At 39.8% G+C, this 25,351-nt stretch overlaps 1 protein-coding gene and 1 long non-coding RNA gene across 2 annotated transcripts in view; one reads left to right on the plus strand and one right to left on the minus strand.

Annotated features, from left to right (window-relative positions):
• The window catches only part of LOC144299848 (uncharacterized), a 52,555-nt gene that overhangs the window by 2,267 nt on the left and 24,937 nt on the right, over positions 1-25,351 (plus strand). The gene's annotated exons all lie outside the window — the stretch shown is intronic.
• On the minus strand, positions 23-21,203 carry PPP1CC (protein phosphatase 1 catalytic subunit gamma). Its single transcript, XM_077875597.1, has 8 exons — positions 20,867-21,203; positions 9,820-9,951; positions 8,627-8,857; positions 4,084-4,188; positions 2,656-2,879; positions 2,313-2,447; positions 1,316-1,376; positions 23-415 (listed from the first exon to the last, which is right to left on the minus strand). The coding sequence occupies exons 1-8, from the start codon at positions 20,919-20,921 to the stop codon at positions 345-347; spliced, it is 1,014 nt and encodes a 337-aa protein (XP_077731723.1). The 5' UTR covers positions 20,922-21,203; the 3' UTR covers positions 23-344.

Raw genomic sequence — 25,351 nt, forward strand, 5'->3', positions numbered from 1 at the left:
ACAAATCCAAATTGAAACTGTGTGGTTTCCAGAGCAATTTATTCATTAAAATCTATTCAATATGCCATCAACAGTTCTCCTGTGTGTATTGTGCTGATAAATAGACACTGAGAGGATTTAACAAGTTCGTCGTTTAATAAGTCTGAATTCATTTTCACCACATGGTATTGTACACGGTCATCTGTTGAAACAGATTTCTTTTTAACAGATCTTAGTTTAAAAAAGTCATAGATTCTGTGAGTTCTGTATAAACTGGTGGATAGTAAGTTATTTCCTTTGTTTTGACTTATAAGCCTCAACTTCACCGCAGAATAAAGAATGTAGGCCAAAGAAAGCATAATCAGTCACTCGTATAGAACAGTATTGTTTCTATAATTTGAAGCTTTCTGAATGGACGGGTTCAGGCCTGATGTAACTGTAAAAAGATTACTTAATGAATAGACTATATGGAAATTGTACAAAATGTTATTAACTTTAATCATTAATACCTTAAATAGCACTATGTTACTAATTGCTATTCAAAACCAAAAACCTGTTTTTGAATCCCTAAGAAGGTAGCATGTGTGCACAACCATGTACACAACCTTGTACTTAGGGGTGTGTCAATACATATTTCAACAGAAACTTTGGCTTTAGGAAAGAGTCACAAACATTTAAAATAATGGCTTTAATCGTCATTTTGAGTATACGGTAAGGGAAGTGTGCTTTAATTAAATATACATCATACCAGTGATGCTGGCAAGGTTGAGTTAATCCTAATGTTGATAGCTATAAAAACTAGTTTGTACATGACAAGACAATGAGAGAAAAAAGCAATCCCTTTGAAACAAAATTAAAAAAAAAAATGTTCACAGTGGTTTGTAATCAACAGTATGCACTTTATGACAATAACATGTACAGATTGAGCACCCTAGGGCTCTCTTTATATCCTAAAGAAAACGAGCATTTACATTATTCATGGGTTGAACTGAATTTTAAAAAGATCAATTGTACACTTACCCCTTAGACAGGATAAACTGTCCTGGGGTGTACAGCTTTAACACCATCATTAAAGTTGTTTGCAAAAGGAATACAGAATTAAAAAAACAAAACATTTTTTCTTGGGAGTGGAGAATCTTTCATTTGCTGTTATAACCAGCAAATGCCATTCATTAACTCAAAAAATGGAAGAGGGGACCCCACAAACACATTATTTGAGCAAGCCGACCAATACACATTACAGTTTTAAAAATGAAGGTTATATACTCTATGTTACAAGTCCCAACTAGGCAGTGTCAAAATGACATCTATTTCTTTGCTTGCTTTGTGATCATACCCCTTGGAGGTGTTACAGGTCTCGTGGCATTCGGCTTCTTTTTCTCTGCAGGCTTTAAAATCTGCAAAGATTAAAAGATAGTGCAATTTTAAGAAATAGTCTCAACCCAAAATCTTAAGATTTCTTAAATCTCACTCAAATCTTTTGTTTAGAAAGGTTTCTGATTGTTTAAAACAGACCCAAGAAAACTCTCAAAGTCCCACTAACATATTAACAAACCAAGCTAACATGTACACATTTTGGTAATAAATGCTATGATGAACAGATGAAATACATGGACAAATTATTTGGCCTCTGGATAAAATGACAATTTTCTGAAGTCAGATCTTGTAGTATCTCTAGAGCAGTGTTTTTCAAACCCATAGGGAGCCCTCTCACAATCGCTGGGAGTTGCAAGTTTTCCCTGATAGTTGGTAAAACAACATTTAATTGACTTCAGTGGCTTTATGATTATGATTGGGCTAGCTTGAAATTGTACAAATTTAATCATAATAAGAGAATGAGAAAAAGATTCAGACAGACTTTACATGTAAATGATACTTTTGTGCCAAGTGAGGGCCAAATAAATGATGTCACGGTGAATCAACAAGTCTTATAGAAATTACAAAGAAGTGGTGGGAAAAGAGTAATCACACAGCACATCTGGCATGTGGCAGTTAGTTCTACTCTAATTTTAGCTGAACATTACACTGACATTTTAAGTTTTAGATTTATAGTAAAAGAACTATAAGCACAAGGAGCCAATACTTTTTTTTACCCCACTTAAATAATGTAAAAACAGTTAAATTCAACATGGCAGCTAAGGTTCTCTGACAATTTCCCCCCCTCTTAAAAGGCAGTTCACTCATTACTGAATTAGAACTAACACTTGTATGGGAAAATAAAAACTTTGTCTACTCAACATAGATGAACAGTAGGCAGAAAACAGCAATTTCTAAAAAAAAGTCAGTAAAATTCAGCCTTAACAGTAGGAAACAATGTTGAAAGCATCATCTACCTGAAAAGAACACATTAGAGTTTCGTCCACACTCATCATGGCACCTGCATTGTCAAACTCTCCACAATAATTGGGTGCAGAAAACAGAGTGACCAACTGCCTCTTTGCAAAAAATTCATATCCATCTTCAACCACCTTGGAGAGAAAACGTTTTCAGTATAAGTAGGTGCAAACTGCAGGTGAGCAAAACTACTTTTCAGTTTCCCATTGAGTCTGATATCCTATAGGTCACTTGCAGAGACATTTTGTATGAATAAGCAATACCTACCCACTAAAATCAACAAGGAGAATCTGTGCTCACACACATGCTCTTAAGTGTACATGTAAAATTCAAAATCAATACCTGATGGGCTCTACATATAAGATCCAAATCATGCTTATGGAGAAATTTTGCAACCACTTCTGCACCAAATGTGAAGGACACTCCTCTGTCATTTTCACCCCAGCCTAAGACATCTTTATCGGGGTCAGACCACAAAAGATCACAAAGAAGACCTTGATCTGGTACATCAGTTGGTCGCATAATTCGCCGAATCTGCTCCATAGATTGAAGATCTGGTGATAAACCTATTAAATGGAAAAAAAAAAAAAAAAAGAGGAAGAAAATAGAACTTTAATATTCCATTTGCTTACAGAGATACTCCATGAGTCTAACATGGAAAGCTTAAACCTATGGCTATATTTTCTTATTAAGCTTTGGTTAGAAAAACAACTTTGAAAAAGCAATGCAATTTATCATATGCACCAATCTACAAGGCACAGTATGCTTAAACGGTATATGGAATCAGTTACCTCAACATACAGAGCTCTATAAAATTAAAATCTAGTGATTTATTAGACAACCACTCCTCAACTCCTTTGATGATAATAATGAACAATTGTACATTCTAGATTGCCAACCATTTGTAATGACTGGGTGTAGAGGGTGCAGATACTCAGGTGTGATGTAGCTTTCTAGGAAATTTGTGCTGTCCAAGGACCATCAAGTCTATCAGACCAGCTCAGATGCAGCTGACTTTCATCTGAATTTAAAATCACATGCCCAGGGATGCCTGGCTGGCTCACTGGGTGGAGCATGCAACTCCTGATCTTGGTGTTTTAAGTTTGAGCCCCATGTTGGGGGTAGTTTTTACGTTAAAAAAAAAAAAAAAAAAAAAAAAAAATCACATGCCCAGCTCTACCAAACCAGTTGAAATACAGGAGGGCAGGGATAACTGCTTTATTAAAATACATTCATTGTATTGGCTCTTTGACAGTTGTCTAATTTCTTTTTTTTTTTTTTTTTAAGTTGTCTAATTTCTGACCACAGGCAACAAGAAATCCTTTTCGCAATTACTATCTTAATTAATTATGTCATACAAAGCACAACCACTGAGAAAAATAAAATCACTTTTAAAATCCAAGTCAGAAAAATTTCTGAAAGGAGAGGATGAAAAACAGATCAAGGAAAGTCTACTCACATTTTCAGTATTCTGGAGGATCTAGGATACAGCACATTAATTGCTCTTCATTTTATATTTAAAAACACTTTCTGCTCTATTTTCAAGTCAAACTGTTACAGAGCCTAGAATTCCCTGTAACAAATCAATTTCTTACTTTAGATTTCTATCCAAATGATCCTGGATGCACCAGAGTGGACCCATGATGTAGCACATCAATAAAAGAGAACCCTGACAGAGAAGTCATCCCAATGACAACTCATAAATGTCAAAGTGTATATACCCTTCAGAAGGGAACAAAATCTATCTGGAACTAAAATCAGCCCACATACCTCCATGACAGCAGAATATCTTCTCATCCACGATGGCTGCTATCGGTAAACAGTTAAAGCAGTCTGTGAAAGTTTTCCATAGTTTAATGTTATATCTTCTTTTACCTGTGAAAATTTCAGGGTGGTTAAAAAGAGACTGGTGTTCTGCAGGTTCATTCTCTCAGGACTTCTCCCCAAAATAAGGGGCTAATTACTTTTTAAGTAAACAAGAACTATGCTTTTATTAAAAATTCCCTGAAGGGTAGGTTTAACAGAACTAGATCTACTTTAAAATCCCATAGAGGTTTGAAATCAGAATCCCAAAGGTAATAACTAAGGATTATCATTAACCCCCAATCATCATTTGGTAGCACCAACTCTGGAATCTAAGTTGTCTGTTTTGTCTAATCTCAACCCACAGGCAATTATGAACAGCTTACGCACGTGCCATTACCATCTTCCTTCTGAGGAAGCTTCATAAAATTAACACTCATTCCATCTCCCACTATCAATAGCCCACTGGTACCAGATCAACTCCTAGACCTACACACCCTAGAAGGTACAAACGAGTATAAGGGAATATAGATTGCTTACTACAGACACTCCAGGATAACTTCCTAACCCTGCCATAAATGCTCAGAATGTCCCCCAGAAAAACAATGTTATAGGGTGGTTATATTTCCCTTACCAGCCCCTATATTCCTTGCATTCTGGAGTCATAGTGTGATTTAGACAAAAGCAGGACTCTAAGGTACTGTTTTCATTTATGTTCTGAGTTTAAAAACCTACTCATAAATTCTGGAAGCACAAATCTGTCTGAATTGGGTTGAGAACGGCCCAATTGTTGGGTGCCTTTCTCCTGTACCCTCTGTACCAGAAAAATCAAAGATCAAAGCACAATCTTCATTCCTAAATCCAAGTTTGTCCTTCGACTCCTCTCCTTTCTTATTCTAGGGACATCTACAGGTTTAAAGCTCAATCTCTTAGAAAGTCCATCAGTCCATCCTGCTGGCCCAAGCAGCAGGATCCTGAACCACACCTTCCACTCTACTGCCCATCAGCTGGGTATGGAATTTAGCACAGAGTTTGGAATGTAATACAAATTCAAAAAAAACGTGACTTCTACCTCTGTGTTGGAAGACTTCCTTTCTTACTAATAATTCGTATTTTTCTATGACTGGGTATAACTCTCACCATGGTTCACCCTGTTTTGTACTTCTTTGGAGGTCAATAATTCACTAATTCCTTATCTTTCTTCACTGGAGGGTTCTGGAAACCAAACAGCATTCCTCTCTATAAAAGGCTGAAAGGGAACCTGTACACAATCACCACCTCCAATTTTCCAACAATGATAAAATAACAAGGGTGGGCTAATCCTAACCTCCATTCATAAAAGTGATTTGGTTCCATCTCCCATTTTCCACAGAAGCTTATCTCTGGAAGACCATCCAATGGCTAAGGACTCGCTTGGATTCTTCCTTTGCCTACATGTTGCATTTGCCAGTGCTGATAAATCCTCTTCCTTCTTGAAGTCTGTCTGCTTTGCTCTCTGATTCTTTACTAATGCAATACACTCCAGCTTGTCTTGCCGATTCCTCTATCTTTATTGGCTCCTTCAACAAAAAGTAGGATTTTTCCTCCTGTTGCCTCTGAGCTTCTTTCTTTTCTTCTTTCTTTCCTTCCTTCCTTTCTTTCTCTTCCTTCCTTCCTCCCTCCCTCCCTTCCAGACACACACAGAGAGAGAGAGAGAGAGAGAGAGAGAGAGGGGCAGAGACACAGGCAGAGGGAGAAGCAGGCTCCACAGAGAACCTGACGTGGGACTCGATCCAAGGTCTCCAGGATCATGCCCTGGGCTGCAGGCGGCGCTAGGCGCTAAACTGCTGTGCCACAGAGGCTGCCCTCTGAGCTTCTTAACTAAGTCTTAGAGTCCTGCTTTCTGTACTCTCTACACTTCCTCTCCAAGGCCACTTCAGACCAGAAGGAACATCTGGCTCCAGAAAGGTTTAGTCTGGATAACTGCCAAGATCTTTTCAAACTTCCAAATCCAGGGATTCTGAGCCAGATCTCCTAATGCAGTTTCCTATTACTACAGATCAGACAGCTCTGGTTATCAGAAAAGGATAATACATATTCACATTTTTTCTAACAACAGATACTCCAGCTTTTCTAGGACTACGTTTTTGTTTTTAAAGATTTTATTCATTTGACAAAGAGAATGCGACGCCTGTGCACACATAAGCAGGGGAAGGAACAGCAGAGGGAGAAACAGGCTCTCCAACAAGCAGGGAACCTAACGCAGGGCTCAATCCCAGGACTGTGGCACATGACCCAAGCTGAAGGCAGACACTTAAGTGCCCCCCAGGACTGCACTCTTTATATAAAGTTAGGGTGGGGGCAGAGAGAGAAACTGTAGTACAGAAGAGTGCGTGTTATACTTGTGAAATAAGCTTATCACTTAAAGCAGTGGTTTTAAATTGTTCCATGAAAATCTACATTTTAATAAAGCTTTTCATTAGAACTTAAAATTTTAATTATCAACAGTTTTTTTGAAGTCTGTAAGCCATTAATTGAAAGCCATTTCTGTCAAGATGCCTTTCTGCCCACAAGTAGATTGTATGGCAAGTTATACCTGCCTGATGGGGGTGAAGGGAGCTTGAGCAGAAGGTTAATCAGTAAGTCTTGATGACCAAACAAGAACCAATGCTGACCATCTAAAATAATTTTTAAAGTTTCCTGCATTAAAAAAAAAAAAAAAAAGTTTCCTGCATTAAAAAGAAGCTGAATACAATGTCTTGAATATCCTCACACTTGGATATATGTCACAACAAAGAGATCATCTGGATTTGAGTTTCATCAATGAAAACATCAACGTACTTGCTAAACAGTGTATAAAAGGAATCTGCTCTAAAAAGTAGCATCTATAGCAAGTATCCAAAACACAATTTATAGGGGTACCTGGGTGGCTCAGTGGTTGAGGATCTGCCTTCAGTTCAGGTCGTGATCCCGGTATCCTGGGATCGAGTCCCACATCAGGTTCCCTACAGGGAGCCTGCTTCTCCCTCTACCTATGTCTCTGCCACTCTGTGTCTCTCATGAGTAAATAAATCTTAACTCCCCCCCACACACACACACAATTTATAAAACTTGTTGCCTCTCATTTCACTACCTTAGGAGTAATAACTGCTTTACTGGTACTTCTGATAGACTCATTGTCAAAAATCAAATCTTCCTTGAGGCACCTGGCTGGCTCAGTTGGTAGAACATCTGACTCTTGATCTTGGGGTGGTGAGTTCAAGCCCCACATTGTGTACGGGGATTACTTAAAAACAACAACAACAACAAAAAAAACCTTTCTGGCCACAGACTCAATTGCCCTAGTCAGTTCAGAACCCATCAGATTTTTCTTTGGTGATCCCTTCCCATCTCATCTTACCAGCTGGGTGTTAGGGCCTTAGACAAGGCAAACATACAACTGGCAGAGGGTGAGATTAAGAGAGTGAAGTCTAGAAATATAATCTTTCTAGTAGTGCATGTCTAACAAATGATCTAGCTGAACACATCTATATGGAACAGAGATGGAAAAACAGCACACTACAGGTTATGACTATAGTCTAGGGGAGGACCACAGGGACAATTCTTAACTGGTCTTATTATCATCACTGGCAAATGCAGTAGCTTGAATGAATTCCTTAACCACCTCTCTCCTCCCAGCCCAAAGCTCCTCCTAGCAGAAATGGTAAGCACAAAAGAAGGGTAAGGGTAAGGACTCAAACCCTTTTCTTTAAACATTTTATACTTATTAAACAACACTACAAAAACAAAATTCCACCTAAACTGGTAATTTTTAAAGCTTTAAGAATCTTCAGCTTTTTTTGTCAACTACCAACCCAAAGTGCACAACAATCCAAAATGGGTTGTAATATGTATAAAATAGTATACAAATGATTTTTTCGTTTTATAATTTTGCTTTCTCCTTTCAGCACATTTTAGGATAGTAACTGCTGTTTGTCCTGGGTACACATGTGCCAGAAGGAAAAACAAAAACAAAACAAATCACAAAATTTAAAAACCAGTTATTTATATATTTCCAGATATCATTTACATGAAATTACCTAGAAATCTACAGACAGAAAACAGGTTAGTGTTTGCCTGGGGCTGTGGTGATAGTTGCACAACCCCATGAATTTACTAAAAATCACTGAACTGTACACTTAGACAGATTTTATGGAATGAAATTATATCTCAATAAAGTTGTTAAAAACAGATTTGGACAGGTTCTCAGAGTTGTACTAAAAATTAGTTCAACAAAGATATTAAAGAAGCCACCACTGCAATCATTACTTCTTAATCAAATAGTCACATCATAAAAGAAACTAGGGCATTATTATATATACCGCAGTGGCAGTGTTATTTTTCTAACCTAAGAAAAAACAAGTTTATGAAATAGAAAACGACAGATTAAACATTTTATCTAAATGCTCATGTATCCTAACAAAATATTTGCCGTTTTACGATCAAGTATTTCAGTTTGAGGAAATCTTCCTTAGATGTAGAAAGTACTTACATTCATCGTAAAATCCATAAATTCTATTGATGCTGGCACATTCATGGTTTCCTCTGAGAAGAAAAAAATTCTCGGGATATTTGATTTTGTAAGCCAGTAAGAGGCAGATAGTCTCCAATGACTGCTTCCCCCTGTCCACATAGTCCCCAAGAAACAGGTAGTTGCTTTCTGGCGGGAAACCACCGTACTCGAAAAGTCGAAGCAAATCATAGTATTGCCCATGGATATCACCTAGAAGCAAGAGTTCTGTTACACAGTGCCCTCATACTATTGTTTAATCCACCAAAAAAATTTTGGAAATATTTTTTAAACATACACTGCATAACGGGATTGACCTCTAATAATGAAGAGTTAAATTTGACAGCTAACACTAATTTCCAATCTTCTATCATATTTTAGTTCAATTCAGCTTAATAACAATTTTAAGCATATGTTTATGTCCAGAATCTCACAGACAACTCAGTTAATTAAGAATTAATTTTGTGGAAAGGATTATTAATGCCCAGGTAGGCCTTCTTGCTAAGTAACATGGCTTTCCTTTCAGGTTGGTTGTTCAATATCAGATCTCTGGCAGCTCAGTCTGCAGGTTCTGTGTCAGTAGAACTGCTGCACTGCTAGTGTGACCCAGACCTGTGTGAACAAAGGTACACACACCACACGCCCAAATTCATTCAGCTCTCAATATCTCCCTGCTACATAATGCCATAGAGTTTACTTTAAAAATAAACATATAAATGTTATCAATATAGTCAAATATGCTAAAATATTTAGCATTACTCAGATGAATTTCAGTTTTTATACAGATTATCTCTATCATGTAGAAACAGACTACAAAACAGTATCAAAGGAGGTCTATTTTTTAAGCATAATGTTTTGCTTTAAGTGTAAATGTAATTCACATATATTTATATAGTTCAGACCTTTTATTAGCTCTCCATTCGGTGTCGTTTCTTTCTGATGCAATGTTTAAATTACTTTAGTGAAATAGTTTTTAGAAAATCTGAAGCACATCTAAGTAAACTAAGTCCATTAGAAATATTTATTCTAAAGTTAAAATTATTTAATTTTAAGTAGTCCCAGGTTATTCATAAATAGCAAACAATTCTGCTGGCTAATACAAGGACATCTATATATCCTCAAGTCACTCAATCAATTGCGTAACCAAAGGCAACTGTTCATGTGCCAAAACCTACCACATATTTTGAGTGGTGCTTCAAGTTCTAGTAGGATAGGCTGACTGAGAAAGATCTCTCGGGACTTTAAGCACAGTCCTCGGATTTCATTTTCCTGTAGCTGGACATTCTTACCAGGCTTGGACCCTCTCACTGTAGGGAGAAAAACTCCAGTTAGTCAAATGAAGTCAAGATACAATTTAACATAAAAATTATCTGAAAAGGCACAAGTTTTAATAAGGAGGAGGCAAAAACAGTTTAACCGGCCTGACTTTATTTTTGTAACACTTCTAAAGAATATGGTTTGTTTGTTTGTTTGTTTATTTATTTATTTATTTATTTATGATAGTCACAGAGAGAGAGAGAGAGAGAGAGAGGCAGAGACACAGGCAGAGGGAGAAGCAGGCTCCATGCACCGGGAGCCTGATGTGGGATTCGATCCCGGTTCTCCAAGATCGCGCCCTGGGCCAAAGGCAGGCGCTAAACCGCTGCGCCACCCAGGGATCCCAAGAATATGGTTTTAATGCCTAATTATAATTGTAAAATCTTAGATAGGATTTTATTTAGTTGCATCTTCTATAACAAATTAAGACTTCTTACAGTATCCTGAACAAAGGGCCACACACTGTGTATGAATATTGTTAGAAAGGCATTCTTTTGCTACTTGCTGAAATCAGACCTGCTGCGGCACAGCCCAAGGCCTCAGTTTTGCATCCAAGCCACACAATCGGCCTTGTTCACCTATAGCCTGCCCACCAGACCCTCTCTTTCTGCCCCCAATCTTGTCTACTCTTCTCCAGCCTTACAAATGAATTAGTAGGGGGATCCCTAAGTGGCTCCGCAGTTTGGCGCCTGCCTTTGGCCCAGGGCGCGATCCTGAAGTCCCGGGATCAAGTCCCACATCGGGCTCCCTGCATGGAGCCTGCTTCTCCCTCCTCCTGTGTCTCTGCCTCTCTCTCTGCCTATCATAAATCAATCAATCAATCAATCAATCTATCTTTAAAAAAATAAATGAATTAGTAATTGTAGAATAGATTTCAGAGATTGTCATGTTACTGAGTTGATTCTATGGATTCTTGTTTTAAAATGTGAGATTGCGGGATGCCTGGGTGGCTCAGCAGTTGAGCATCTGCCTTTGGCTCAGGACATGATCCCGGAGTTCCCGGATCGAGTCCCACATTGGGCTCCTGCATGAAGTCTGCTTCTCCTCCTTCTGCCTTTTTCTCTCATGAAAAACAAACAAACAAAGAAAGACTGGAAGAACACCTGGATGACTCGGTTAAGTGTCAACAATTAAAAAAAAAAAAAAAGACTATTTATTTATTCATGAGAGAAACAGAGAGAGGCAGAGGTGCAGAAACATGGAGAATCAGGTTCCTCACAGGGAGCCCGATGTGGGACCTGATCCCAGGACCCCGGGATCACGCCCTGAGCTGAAGGCAGAGCTCAACTGCTAAGCCACCCAGGTGTTCCTAAGTGTCTGACTCTTGATTTCAGCTCAGGTTGTGATCTCAGGGTCATGTGATTGAGCTCCGGGCTCAGTGCAGAGTCTGCCTAAGATTCTCTCTTCCTCTCCCTCTGCCCACCCCCCCCCCGCCATGTGTGTATCTTCTAAAAAAAATTTAATAAAAAATAAAAAAGATTGAATGCTCAGAACCTTCCCCCGACCAGTGTTTTTCAGAGGATGATTGGTATTTCAAGAGTTCTCTGAAAAAATTTAAGTGTTGTTTGCATTTTATTGAAACACACTTTAGGCTCATTGTACATACTGTACATGTTTGCTCTGCAATCTCTGCGATTGCATCTGTGAATACGATTATGCCTTTAGAGGGCAAAGGATGTCAGTGAGTGCTATAAGAAAGGTTTCTTAGTAATCTGAACAGATACAAAACAAAACAAGAAATAGAATAAATAAATATTGGTACAGCACTAGGTGTTGCCCACATCCGACCACGCTTGAGGTCTACTCCCTATCAAAGTAAAGCACTCCAGCCCTGTAACAGTTCATTTATCAGCAGGTAGGCAGGAAATGAAATTTTCTTTCTTTTCTTTCTTTTCTTTCTTTTCTTTCTTTTCTTTCTTTTCTTTCTTTCTTTCTTTCTTTCTTTCTTTCTTTCTTTCTTTCTTTCTTTCTTTCTTTCTTTCTTTCTTTCTTTCTTTCTTTCTTTCAGGTTTTATTTATTCTGAGAAAGAGCGAGAGCGTGCGAATGAACAAGCAGGGGGAGTGGCAGGGGCATGCTCCTCGAGGAGGGAGAAGCAGGCTCCCAGAGGAGCAGGGAGACAGATGTGGAGCTCGATCCCAGACTCTGGATCATGACCTGAGCCTAAGGGAGATACTCAACCAACTGAGCCACTCAGGTGTCCCAAAATGAAACGTTCTGTTTTGATTCCAGTTGTAGCAGATTAGACAGTCACTAAGTACTGCTTAAATAGCACTGAATTGCTAATATCTTAGCTTTACAGTTATGAGGTGGTCTGCTTGATGGTAAGGTATGGTTAAATACAGGCAGTGATTATCTTCAACTTGTAATCAGTCTTACTTCTCATTCTGTATAAAAGATTTATAAAAGCATTCTATGAATTAGAACTGAAGCAAAAACATAGGACCAGACTAAATATAGAATGTTAGGTTCTAACATCCTTTCATCATGAAACCTAATATAAAATGATTCTGTTTCAACAAAACCACAAAATCTATCAGATTAAATTATTGTTGATAATTTAAATTTTATCAGTTTGGGAGGCTTTATATTTAACTTACAAAATCATTCAGCTTAATAACTAAACAAATTCAAAGCAGTAAGTTTAACTGGTTTGTATCTAGCTTTGTTCTGTAAAAATCTTATTTTACAGAGTGATAAAAATTACAAATAAAAAACCTGATGCTTGTTGATAATTTTTCCTATTAAAAATGGCTGTGTCCATTTACTGTCTAAGGCAAAGTCATTCTTCAGCCTGAATAGCCACCAAAACCCTGAGTTCTCTGAAGAAAACTGCTTTGTTTTTTGAGATTGTTTTGTTTTTTAAGATTTTATTTATTCATGAGAGACACAGGGGCAGAGACATAGGCAGGCTCCTCATCGGGAGCCTGATAGGGGACTTGATCCCAGGATCATGATCTGAGCTGAAGGCAGATGCTCAACCACTGAGCCACCTAGGTGGCCCAAGAAAAAGGTTTTGAACAGAAACCGAACACTATGTATCCTTCAATGAAAGACAATAAGCAAGAAAAGATGACAGGAGGAAAGGGCCAAACTCCTGAAGCACATAATAAAGAGAAAATGTTGAGAGAGCAGTGGAACTGGGAGCCAGCCCCAAGTTTCTGTACTGGTTTTATAGTCTTGAGCAAATCACTACTTTGGACCCCAAAATATGTAACTAAACTATCATCAATCTCCTTCAAATCAAAATATTATGAAATGAGAAGCAACAAAGATGAAAGCAAAGTAATGATAATTTTTGAGGGAAGATATGAAACACACATCTATAATACTACAGAGCAACTGAGCAATAAAAAAATGTTTTTTCCAGAACCACAGTAATTTTGTCTCCTAACACACAGCAGAGAATTCAAGAAACACTCCTGTCAGAAAAGACAGTAGGATTCCTGCTTCACTGGCCAGAAAACCCCAATCATTAGCAATTATACCACAAGCTTGGGCAGACTGCCCAGCAGGAAACTTTATTTTTGGCTAGGAGGGGACTCCTAGAAGCTTCTGGTTTTCAATCTCAATCTTTCTCAGCAGAGCCCCAAACTTGTGAATGAATAGTCCACTTTAAGTCTTTTAGGAGAGTATACAATAATTAATCTACACCTATATGTAACAAAGGCTGTACTTTTTATATGAATGCTATATTAAATCAATGCCATCAGATTAAATCAATGTTGCTAATATAAATTTTACCGGTTTTGGAGGTTTCCCACTACCACCTTTAGACAATAGTTTGTGATAGTTTTCTTATTTTGTTTTCCTGTTGGTCCTCTGGAGTGTACAGGTAAGTTAAAAAGCAATATTGCTAACAAAAATTATTCTTAATGTGCAATAAGGATTAAATGCGGTTTTTCTAGAACAAATCAAGATTTTGTACCTGAGGAACAGTGCTCATTAAATACAAAGCTTCTTAAATTCCCTACAATTAGCTCAAGTAATAAAATTATGAAAACAGACACCACCAACACCATCATCTACCAATTGGCAAATACCTGCTCATCCTTCAAGACTGCTTATATATTACTTTGCCCCGCAGAGCCTCTCCTATAAGCTTACTTTATGCTTTCTGAAATGCTTTCACAACACCTGGAAACTACTCAGGGCACACATACTTTGTATTGTAAATGCCATTTTGCTTCCACCTATTCATCTGGACGCTCTGGTAGACTAAGTAAAACCCAAGACTACATGACTGGCTCTGCAGTGTACATGTCCTTGGCCATTATGTGGCAGATGCTCAAAACTTGTTGTGTGAATGAAATCTGGATAAATCTCCAAGTACTGATGACTTGTGATATTAGAATTAAACATGTATTCTGGACTACATACTTTTAATTAGCAAAAAACCGGTGTCTGTGCTTTAAAATTAAAAAAAAAAAAAAAAAAACAATAGTGTCATTTTCCTATCAGCCTTTAATAGAGCATTTTTCTAGTTGCAAAAATTTAGGACTAATCTTAAATTTCAAGTTGAAGATGATTTGGCTAACAATTAGAAGATTTCATAATGGGTATTAGCAGCCCCAAAACACTAGATATTTCGTAAAAATGGCCATATTGGCCAATAGCACATAAATCTACTTCACTATTTTCAACGTTCCATCCAATAGAATTACTTACAAGTTGTAGCTAACATTTATCAAGCACTCATCATGTGCTGGGCACTGCACTAGAGGGTTTTACATTGCCACTTAATCCTCACAACAATCCTATGAAGTTAGGCTCTGTCACTTCTGTTACAATCTGGGAGAGGTTCAGTGACTTGGTCCAAGGTCACAGAGCTTATAAGGACACCAGGCCCCACCGAACTAGGTCTAGTGGTGCTTCCACTATACTATTACCCTCCCAGCTAAGGATTTGTTCTTTACCAAAATCCTAATATATGGTCATTGCTTCCTAAGAAAATTCTGAGACAGGATAGAAAATCACAAAGCATCCTTACCAATGAGAAGCATTAAATCAGAACTAAATTAGGCAATCTGTTTAAGACTGTCAATACTTATTAACCATGCTTCAAACATTGAACAGAATAGTTGCAGAGTATCTACTATGTGCCAGACCCTCTGGACGCTGGTGATACCCTGGTAAACAAAATGGACAAGAATCTTGTCCTTTTCTTGTGGAAGACACAGAAAATTAAGAATAGGTAACTGCAGCTTGTTACAAATGCTTGACTACAACTATCCTTCCATCAAGATTATAAAACTAAAAGTTCACCTTAAGGGGATCTTCAATACCATTAAAAAGACAGAGGCTTTTATTTTTTATTTTTATTTTTTTTTAAGACAGAGGCTTTTAAAATAAAAACATCTCCATTTTATCACTAGTAGCTACAAAGAAAATTGCAGTGTAGCTCTACTCAATAAACATTAGTCAATACTTACCTTGAGGTTTAAAGCCCTCCCTGTGGTTCTGTGTGCAACGGGAGAAACATGCACACAAAGGAGACCCTTAGTGGGAAATTCAAGAGTGGTCACATGTTACCTTCCTAATTAGTAGCTGCGCTAGTTCAAATTGTAAATATGAAGTTCTTTCAACAATTGCCAAAGGAATCCAAAATATTTCAACAAGAAAGAATTCCATTTTCCAGATGGAAGTGTTTCTCATAAATCCAGTTGTTAGGCATTGCATGGAAATCAGTAGGCACTGTAAACGTGTAGGTTAGTGATCAAGACATTCATATACCAATTTAGAACTTTACGACTTTTGAGTAAAAACCTTTATCTGACTAGAAAGATTCAGAAAAGTGAATTATAGCTGTTAACAGCAAAGGCTGTTCTGTAGAAACTTATTTATCTGGCAAATCATGAACACGAGCACATGATAGAAGCTTCCAGTCAATTTATCAAAAACAAACTGACAAAAAGTTGAAATAATAAAAGAATATTTTCAGTGATTATTTGCAATGCCAGTTTTTTTCTCATAAGCAACACTAATTTTTCTGACAGCCTGGCCAAAAGCAAAACAAATGAAAACTATGCAAGGAAATAAGACTTTGGGATTATTTATGAATAATAAAAAAGTATTCTTCTTGCTCCTTAATTAAAAGTTCCTTAATTGTTAGAAGAAAGTCTTATTAAAGGAACAGTACACACAAAAAGAAAAGTTCCAGATGAATTATAATGAGATTTTAGAATCTAAAAATGGCACAACCAGCGTAAAAATAAGCCAACACAGACTTTGCAGTTTTAGGATAATCTTATTAAAGTAGGTGGTAATCTTCAGACTACTGCACACCATATTCATTTCAGTGACAGAATCAATAAATAACCTTCCAATATATGACAGATTTTGGAAGACCTCAAACCAAGACAAACAGTGAATACCTGCAGCATTAAATCTTTTCCACAAACAACTGAGTTCTTTTCTACAAAAAATATAAACCACAAAAATGTTATCAAGAATCATATGGTTTCACTGTAAAGTTATCAGCAGGAAGACTTCCCACTTTGAGAGCATCTGAATTGTTTCCTCGCCACACACTCCCTCATTCTTGACTTTACTAACTGCTGGTGCTATACTTTGTGCATTTTTTTATTGAAGTATGGGTGACACACAATGTTACAATGGTATATACTTTGGACATTTAGAGGCGATAGCAATTTTCTCAAGACAAATATTCAGGATGTAGTTAGAAAACACTATCTCCTGCTCTCCAAGTACCTGGAGTTTTCTACACCTACTGTGAAACCAGTTTATTGCAAAATGTTTCTTTTCTATTCTAACAACCCATTTTGATAAAATACCACTGAAGAGACCTGAGGTCTGACCCTTCATTTTAAGAGTAATTTTCATTTTCGTAAGGCTTAATATCAGTTGACACTCATTCTGGGCGCCAGCAAACCCTAGAGTAGTGGAGACACTGGAGGTTTCAGGTAAATAATTAAGACCTATAAGTAAATCATCTGTTCTTACATGCTCTGGATACAGGAGTCTGATCCTAAAACTCAGTAATTCATCCCAGAATTCCATTAACTCCAAAAATATAAAATCCTTCCCTATTCATCTTGAATGAGACTTCCAGTTTTAAAGCAATTCACATCAGAATAAGGTCTCCTTCCCATTTCAATCTTTAATGTCTTCTAATTGCCCTCATTGTAAATGAAGTTAATGTGAAGTGGGTATAAAATCATTATCAATCCCTGCCCTGCTTCAGGATCAATAATCCTTACCTACCTCAAGTACACTGACAGGCACAGGCACATAATTTGCAGAACAGGTCGAAGATTATAGGACTGCAGTCTCAAAGCCATAAAACGATTTCACCAACCAACCTCTACTTTGACAACAGATTACTAATGCTTGACCCAGCACTGCCTCTATTTCACCAGCTGGGGAGAAGGAAAGCCTGGCCTCTGCTCTCCTGGCTTACATTTCCTCAAGCACATGATGACACAAGCCACCAACCTGTTAGATTTCACTGACGCCCCTGCTACTGACAAACAAGGGGGCACTTCAGGCATAAGGAGAGTAATCCTTTCCACGCTGTGGTTTAGGATTAGTGCAAGCTGCAGATCATGTCTCTCTTAGGAAAAGAGGATGAGGCCTACTACTGATATGCTGCAAGGGGAGGAAAGAGCAGGAGGCATTGAAACACAGACTTCTTGTAAATAAGGAAATTAGTAACATAAGCTTTGACATTACTGTCTTTATCAACAAAATGTCCTATGATAATTGCTCAAGAAAAGCCTAATTGTCAAAATTATCTGACCTATTAAAAAATCATTTCAGAAGTCTTATTAGAAAAGACTACTTTTGTTTTCTTTGATCAGATTCTTATCAATGCTTGTTGTTTTGCCATGCTTGTCCTTTGTATGATCTTCAAGACCAGGCACTGCTGCTTTTTTAACATTAGAATATAAATGTTTCATATTACACTAAAAAGCTAAATACATGGGTCACTTAATTTTATAGTTTCGAAGTATCTGAACACTATTTTCAGATGAACTCTTACACAGAGGATTAAGGTAGGAAATGCTTTCTGAGGGCCAAGGCAGAAGTCACATTTAAATCACTGAGGTAAGGAGAACAATTATGCAGAGCCTGACAAGGTCTTGCAGTTTGACAATGGTCATCTTCAGAGCAAAGATGCTTTTTGCAAATCAGGAAGTGAAATAAGTTACACTGCCTGCTGTGCAAGAAAAGTACTAGCCATCTCTCTGAGTCAGGTCACTTACAAAGTCAAAAACTGCCCTCTCACTTTTCTCCAACACGGTAGGAATATCAGACCAAATCAACAGCAGGCTTATTTTCTCTCAAAATCTCCCAACTTTAATAGTATAGTTATTAAATAAATGAACATTAGTTAAACTGAGTTTCAAGTTTTATCATCAGTGAGGCAGAGCTTGGATAAAACTTCCAAGGTGGGTCACCTAAGTGACCTATATAATCTTCACTTAAAAACAAAAAAAAAACAAAAAACAAAAAAAACTTCACTTAAGAAAAAACTACTTAAGTTTAGAGTAGCAAAGAATTTCATAGCTACATTCCAAATCAACACACTGTTAATTTCTTAAGACCTCACTGAATTGCCTTTTTGGTACTGTTACCAAGCCACTTTTCAACTAAGCTTGTACAGTCTTAAAAGACCATTTTGAACATACAAAAAATATCACAAAACTCATATGCCATTTTGATATACTTACATTTTAATTAAAATTCTTAGGGAAAAACATTTTGGGGGTATTTAAAATCACAAAATTTATTATCAACATCTTCTAACATGGATGTGTGTGTGTCCCCTCAATGGATCATCTTCAACCATTTCTCTGCCAAATTAACATTGATGAGAAAAAAGCAAATCTGAAGTATACAGTATTGTGCAGTAAGCCCATTCTGGAGGCATTAAAATGCCATGCTTTATTAATTTCAATGAAAAATGAAATATAAAAGAAAAATTCTAGTTTTCAAGTGCAACCGAACACATAAAGAGGAACTATTAAGAAATGATTAATCTCATTTTAGATGATTCATCAAGGTAAATCTCTTAGCATGATTTAAAAAGTAAGATTAAAATGAACAAATCTGAAGTTATGGGCAACACAGTAAAGTTAATAAGACTTAGTTTTAAAGTTCTGATTATTCAAATAAAGTTCTGATTATTCTAAACACAGATTCCAATTTTTTGTTTCCTTAGTGAAATAAAGCTCATCTAATCTACCCATATATATCCCTGCACAGATATGCAAAAGTTAAAGCTTTTCATACCAAAATATTTAAGAGAAAGGTCCTTTCTTAGTGCAAACTGGTTTAATCGGTTTCTGGCTGGCTATGGCCTCATATAAATCAAAGGACCGTATTGACTATCATGAAAAATATAGTTCTTATAATAAATGCCAAGTACTGAATGAGTGACAAGGCTTTCAACCCACAAATGCCACCGACATTTCAAGAGCATTTCAGGAGACTTTAGACATTCAATGGGGTTTTCCTTTAAGAAAATATAAAAGTAAAAAATCTCAGCATGGATTAAGATATTTTCAGGAGTTTCATCTTAATGACTTAATTATAAAAATCTGCAAATTCTAGTACCAGAGCTTCCCCAACTGTTCTTGCTCTGGACTCCATCTCTCAAGCATTTACAGTACAGTATTTTAGGGGAGAATTAAGGCAAAAAGCAGTTAAAACTCAGCCAAATCTACATTATCCAGCGCCCAAATCAAGAGATTTGAATTCTTCCAAAGTTTCAGAAAAAGACATTAGCAATAGTAGACAGGCTTGGGAATTCAGGTGGGCGTGGGGGGGGGGGCGAGGGGAGGTTCACTTCAGCGACCCTTTTTAAAATCCAAACTTCATCTGTATCCCACATCAATACGAATCAATTGTCAGGCACCTCAGGAGTCTAAGGGCAGCTAAAATTAAAGTTTTTTTTGTTTTTTGTTTTTTAACCTCTGTTTAACCTCCTTCCTTCAAACATTAAGGTGTCTTGAACGTAGCAAGTTCTAGCTCCCGGCAGCCTGGGTTTGAAACCTCTCACTAATGTGTGACCTTGGTCAAGTGCCTTAACCTCTCAGTTCCTTCCAAAAAACGGGGGGAAAAAAACAAAAGCACCCACCGCTCAAGGTTGTTGGGAGAATTTATGAACTGTGTGTAAACCGCTCTAAGAATGTCTGACACAGAGCGCTTTAGAAACGCTATTCCTATAAATGTAATTATGAGATGCACCCGAAACGCTTAATAAAGAGCCTGGCATATTGGAAAGATAACGAAACTGTCATCATCGCTGGTTTCACATTCAGTGGCACGTTTAGAAAAGAGCGCTGAGACCTCTTCGAGAGAAGGATAACTTAAGGGGAGTATTTGGGAAGGCAGGAGGGGGTCGGTTCCGACGTCCTCGGGGGTTATCAATGTTCGTCATCAAGTAACAAGCAATTGGTCCTCCGACCCCAGCCCCACACAAGAAAAAAAGCAAGACCGGACATTAGTCCCCAAAGCCGGTGGAACTCTCAGCCCCAGCAAATTGGTTTCCGGGAGGACGGGTACCAGAAAGTAAGGAACACGCCGTCCTGCAGGTGGGACCAGGGCCCCCAGCCTTCTCTCTCCTCCGAAGACTGGTCCCATTTGCGGGGCGCAAAGGGGTACGGACCGGAAACGTGGGGGTGGGGAGCGGAGTTTTCAAATCTCCGGGAGGAAGGCTGCACCTCCGAGCAATGGCTGAGCGGAGCCGGCGGGATCCGCGGGTTGGGCCAAGTACGGGACCCCAGCCGGCCTCCCTCCGGCTGCAGCCCCCGGCCCCACGAGTCGACCGGCGGGGCTCGCTCCCCTCGGCGCTGCCAGCCCAACCAGCCTCCCAACTCGCCCCTCCCCCGCGAGCCCCCGGGGCGCCCGCCACCCCTCAGCCCGTCCGCCGACCCCTTCACCTTCCAGCAGCCGTTGGATGATGCTGTCGATGTTGAGTTTATCTATATCCGCCATCGCCTTCCACCGCCGACCCTCCCGCAGCGGCGCCGCCGCCGGCTCGCGCCCGGGACTCACACCTCCTTTCCCACGCCACGAGCACAGAGGCGGTGGTGGCGGCGGTGGCAGCAGCCGCGGCGGGTCCCCCCCAACCGCCCCGCTCCCTGCTTCCTCCTTCTCTCCCCACTGGAACCACGAGAAGAACAAAATGGCCGCCGACTCCTTAGCCAGTCTCGGTCGGCGCACGGATGCGCGCGGGGGAGTGCAGCGGCCCGGCCGGGACTTCTTTATGGGCCATAGGGCGCGCGGGAGGGGGCGGGACCAGAGCGCGAGCAGGGGGCGGGGCCAGATCGCGGGCGGCGGGGTGGGGGGAGGAGACGGTTGAGCGTAGCTGCGCTCGCGCGTGGGATCCCTCCGCCAAACGGGCCGAGCAAATAGGCCCTCTGGCGGGAGCGGGAGCTGCAAAGTTGCACTCGGGAGTTGGAGCTGAGGTGGCAGATGCATCTGGACGCTCTTGCGATTGCAGCCTCCGCCGGAGACTGTCCTTGAGGCCGGATGTTTACAGACTGGGCCATGTGAAAGCCCACCGGGAAAATTCGGGGGTCCTGGAATTTACCCCCTAAGATAAATCTGGGGTAGAGGTGGAGACAGTATTAAAGTGAAGTAGGTTGACTTATTTTGGGTTCAGATTTGATGGAATTGGGGGACAGGGAAAGGTTTACTTTGTCCCTAATTTAAAAAGTCGTCTCCCTGGTAAATCAAGAGGCTCACAGTTATTCATTCTGAGTGGTGGGATTATGGGTATGTATAAATATTTGTGTGTGTGTGTTTGTGTCTGTGTGTGTGTGTGTGCGCGCGCGCGCTCTGTAACTTTTGCATTTGGGGGAAATTTTTTTTAATCCACTCAAAATTTTTTCATTATTTCTATCTTTGGATTATCTTTCTTGAACTCGGCAAGTTATATAATCATCGGAACAGTTACCCTGATTCCAGCCAGAACGACGGTGAACGACGTGTGCAAGCAGATAAAGGGAAAATTTGCAGATTTCGCGCCTTGGAGCTCGAGGCCAGAAGAGAGGAGGGAGTTTGCAGGGGCCCCCGGCAGTGCGGGTAGTGCAGGCAATCCTGGCTTCTGCAGACATCCTAGGAAACTTAGGCCGGTTCCCCAAGGCTTCCCAGTCTCTCTAAGTGCATCCCTCTCCAGGAAGCCACCTCAGGGGGCTACGCGTTGCTTTTAGCTGGGTTTGGAAGTGCAGCCCACATTCAGCAAAACATCTGCTCCCTTTCCTGACCTTTACATTTGTCTGTTTTCTCCTGCAGCGTTTTAGTTTGCAAAGCCCTTTCTCAACCCCTGAGAAATTAATTTTGTTTCTCAAGGCACGCAGGATGCATGTCCCATCTCCAAATGCCATGGAGGTAATTGCACCAATCCGGGGAATCAATCCTCGGTAAGAGTGTCCTCTCTGGGGCCGCTCCTTGCATGTGTTTCCCTTGCTGGCAGGAGGGTTTGGGGTGGAGTGTTGAGATTCAGGGTTCCCTCTGCTTGGCTCAGCTGCTAACTCCACTTTCCCATTTTAAACTCATTCTCCCGTGCTGCAGCTCAGTCTACCAGAAGATACACAAGTGTCGTTTGTCAGCCTAGGGCACAGGGCCCAGTTGGTGACATTCAGAGTCGATGCCCAGCACTGTTGTGAACAGCTGGCTGTTGAGGTCAGGGTGGCTCTTGCTGGTTTCAGTGAGACTTTGGGCTCCTCCAGGGCAGGGTGCATCATCGCAATGGCAATTAGAGCAGGAATATGAAGACAGCAATTCATTCAGCAGACAAATATTTATGGAACACCTACTCTGTGCCAAGCATTGTTCTAGGCTGGGAAGCAGGGTTGAGTAAGATAGACAAGGCCCTTCTCATGTAGAGTCATCTAGTAAGCCAACAGACAATAAACAATGATGCAAATAAAAATATCAGCTTCTGATAAGTGCAGTGGAGAAAAAAAACAAACACTACACTCATTTTCTTAGTATGTGCCAAGAATTATCCCGTCAAATTCCTAAGACAATCCTAGGAATTATGTACTATTTCTATCATCTCCATTTTACAGATGAAGAAAGTGAGACACAGAGAGGCTAGGTTGTCTTCTGAAGGTCACACAGCTAGTAAATTGCAGAGTGAGGGTTAGTACTTAGGACAGCTAGAAACCAAAGCCCTTGTGAATCCCCTACACCTAGCACAACCCTGACACATAAATGTGGAACCAAATGGCATGATCTAAACACAAGAATGCCACGATTTTCCACACAAATGGCGGTAAGTTAATATCTGTTGACATCATCAGGGCTGGAGGAGAACTTCAGACTGGACTGGGGCATAGGGAGGGTGCCTATCCACATGCCATTCTTCGTTGGACAACTCCCCTTGAGTCCAGTTTTGCTGACATGTCTACATGCATTATTAGCTGGCTTAGAGCCTGAGAGTGGCATAGACTCACAGAGTAGCCCTGAATGGCTCCCAGAAACCCCAAACAGCTCTTACAAGAAAGAACTGATCCCCTGTTGGCCTTTTTCTGCCATTATCAATACTAATGGCCTCCCTAAGGACTAGTAGACAAATATTTGCCTGGAAGGCTACCGCCTAATAGGTGGAATGTCCCTTCTCTTCTCTATACTTCATTCCGCCTATCTAGATAATGTGGATAGTGTATTAAAATGTGATTTTGAGTGCTCTTCCTTGGATCCACAGAGCTTTCTTAGGGGCTGCCGGAGATGATGGGGAACTGGTGGGGTTCTGGTCCTCCTTCCCTTGTGTCCACCAGAGCAGCACCGTGGTACACAGTAAGCACTTAATATTAACTATTACTACTATGATATGTTTTATACATTGAGTTTCCATGTAAGAGTGGCAATGGCCAAAATATTTGAAAGCTCAACAGTATTTCTAGGAATACTTTAGCTTTTTTTTAAATATTTTATTTATTTATTCATGAGAGACACAGAGAGAGAGAGAGGCAGAGAGAGAAGCAGGCTCCATGCAGGGAGCCCAATGTGGGACTTGATCCTGGGATTCCAGGATCACACCCTGGGCCAAAGGCAGGCGCTAAACCGCTGAGCCACCCAGGGATCCCTGGAATACTTTAGCTTTGAGGAGGACTCAGGCACCAAGTAGAGACTGTAGTGATCTGTAGAGCCCACACCCCATCCACCTAAGGAGCCAGCTTCTTCCAGTTCCAATTCATTGAGGCCATGTGAAAAATAGGTGCAGTGTGGCCAGATCCTCTGAATTTTCAGATGAACTTGGACATATGAATTTTTATGTGAAACGTTCTAATTTTTAAACTGGCTGGTCATGAACTCAAATTATTCTAAAACACTATATGAAAAAAAATAAAATAAAACACTATATGAGACTGACAAAACCTATCTGGGCTACATTTGGCCCTTAACCAATAATTTGGAACTCTTTCCAGAGAGTTGGGGGTGAACTCTTTTCCGTCTCTCATCCCAGTTAAATGAGCATCAGGATCATCGTTAAATGATACAAAGACATGATGTTGATGAAGTTTACCAGCAAATCCAGACCTTCCCGGGTATTCTGGAGGTTCCGTACAAAGTAGAGAACCATAGGAAAAAATATGGGTGAAAGCTTTAGACAGGGTCCACAGCTTTGTTTCAATGTCCTGTGGTATTACCAACAGACACTGGTACTCTTTTTAGCAAGTGTTCTTTGAAGCCTTACTCTGTTTTGGGCACCGTTTAAGAAGCTATGGACACAGCAGTAAGCAAACCAACATAGTCTCTGCCCTCATGGAATTCCCAGTCTATTGGAGAAGACAGACAGGAACAGAGAAACCAGTCAAAGAAGGTAATTTCAGAGAGTGGTGAATTTTGTGAAAGAATTAGAAGGAGTCACATGACTACATAGGAGAGAGACTCAGGGGATTTGACATTTGAATCAAGATCTGAAGGATAAAAAAAAAAAAAAAAAAGATCTGAAGGATAAATGGGATGCCTGGGTGGCTCAGTGGTTGAGTGCCTGCCTTTGGCCCAGGGCAATTCGGGTCCCATATCGGGCTCCCTACATGGAGCCTCTTTCTCTCTCTGCCTGTGTCTCTGCCTCTCTCTGTGTGTCTCCCGTGAATAAATAAAATCTTAAAAAAAAAAAAAAAAAGGATCTGAAGGATAAGAAAGAGTCACGGGGAAGAACTACATAGGGCAAGAACTGTTGTAACACAAGGAACAGTTGATGCAAAGGCCCTGAAGCAGGAACAATCTTCCAGTGTTGGTAGATTGAAAGAAGGCCAAGGTGTCTGGAGGATAGTGTGAGGGGCAAATGTTGGGAGGGGAGGCTGAAAAAACGGACAAAGACCAAACTTCTCAGGGACTAGGAAGCAATGGGAAGATATTTGGATTTTATTCTAAGACTAGTGGGAAATCACTGTAGAGTTTTATTAGAG

This window comes from Canis aureus, chromosome 27 (assembly GCF_053574225.1).
Source record: "Canis aureus isolate CA01 chromosome 27, VMU_Caureus_v.1.0, whole genome shotgun sequence".
NCBI lineage: Eukaryota > Metazoa > Chordata > Mammalia > Carnivora > Canidae > Canis > Canis aureus.

What these genes read in the sequence shown, in the direction of transcription:
- PPP1CC (XM_077875597.1), bottom strand. Translation starts at nt 20,921, where the DNA reads ATGGCGGATATAGATAAACTCAACATCGACAGCATCATCCAACGGCTG. An exon ending in AGCACCACTCAAAATATGTG is followed by an intron (nt 8,858 to 9,819) that starts GTAGGTTTTGGC and finishes TCTTGCTTCTAG; the next exon opens with GTGATATCCATGGGCAATAC. An exon ending in CTCTAATGTGTTCTTTTCAG is followed by an intron (nt 1,377 to 2,312) that starts GTAGATGATGCT and finishes TAATCTTTGCAG; the next exon opens with ATTTTAAAGCCTGCAGAGAA.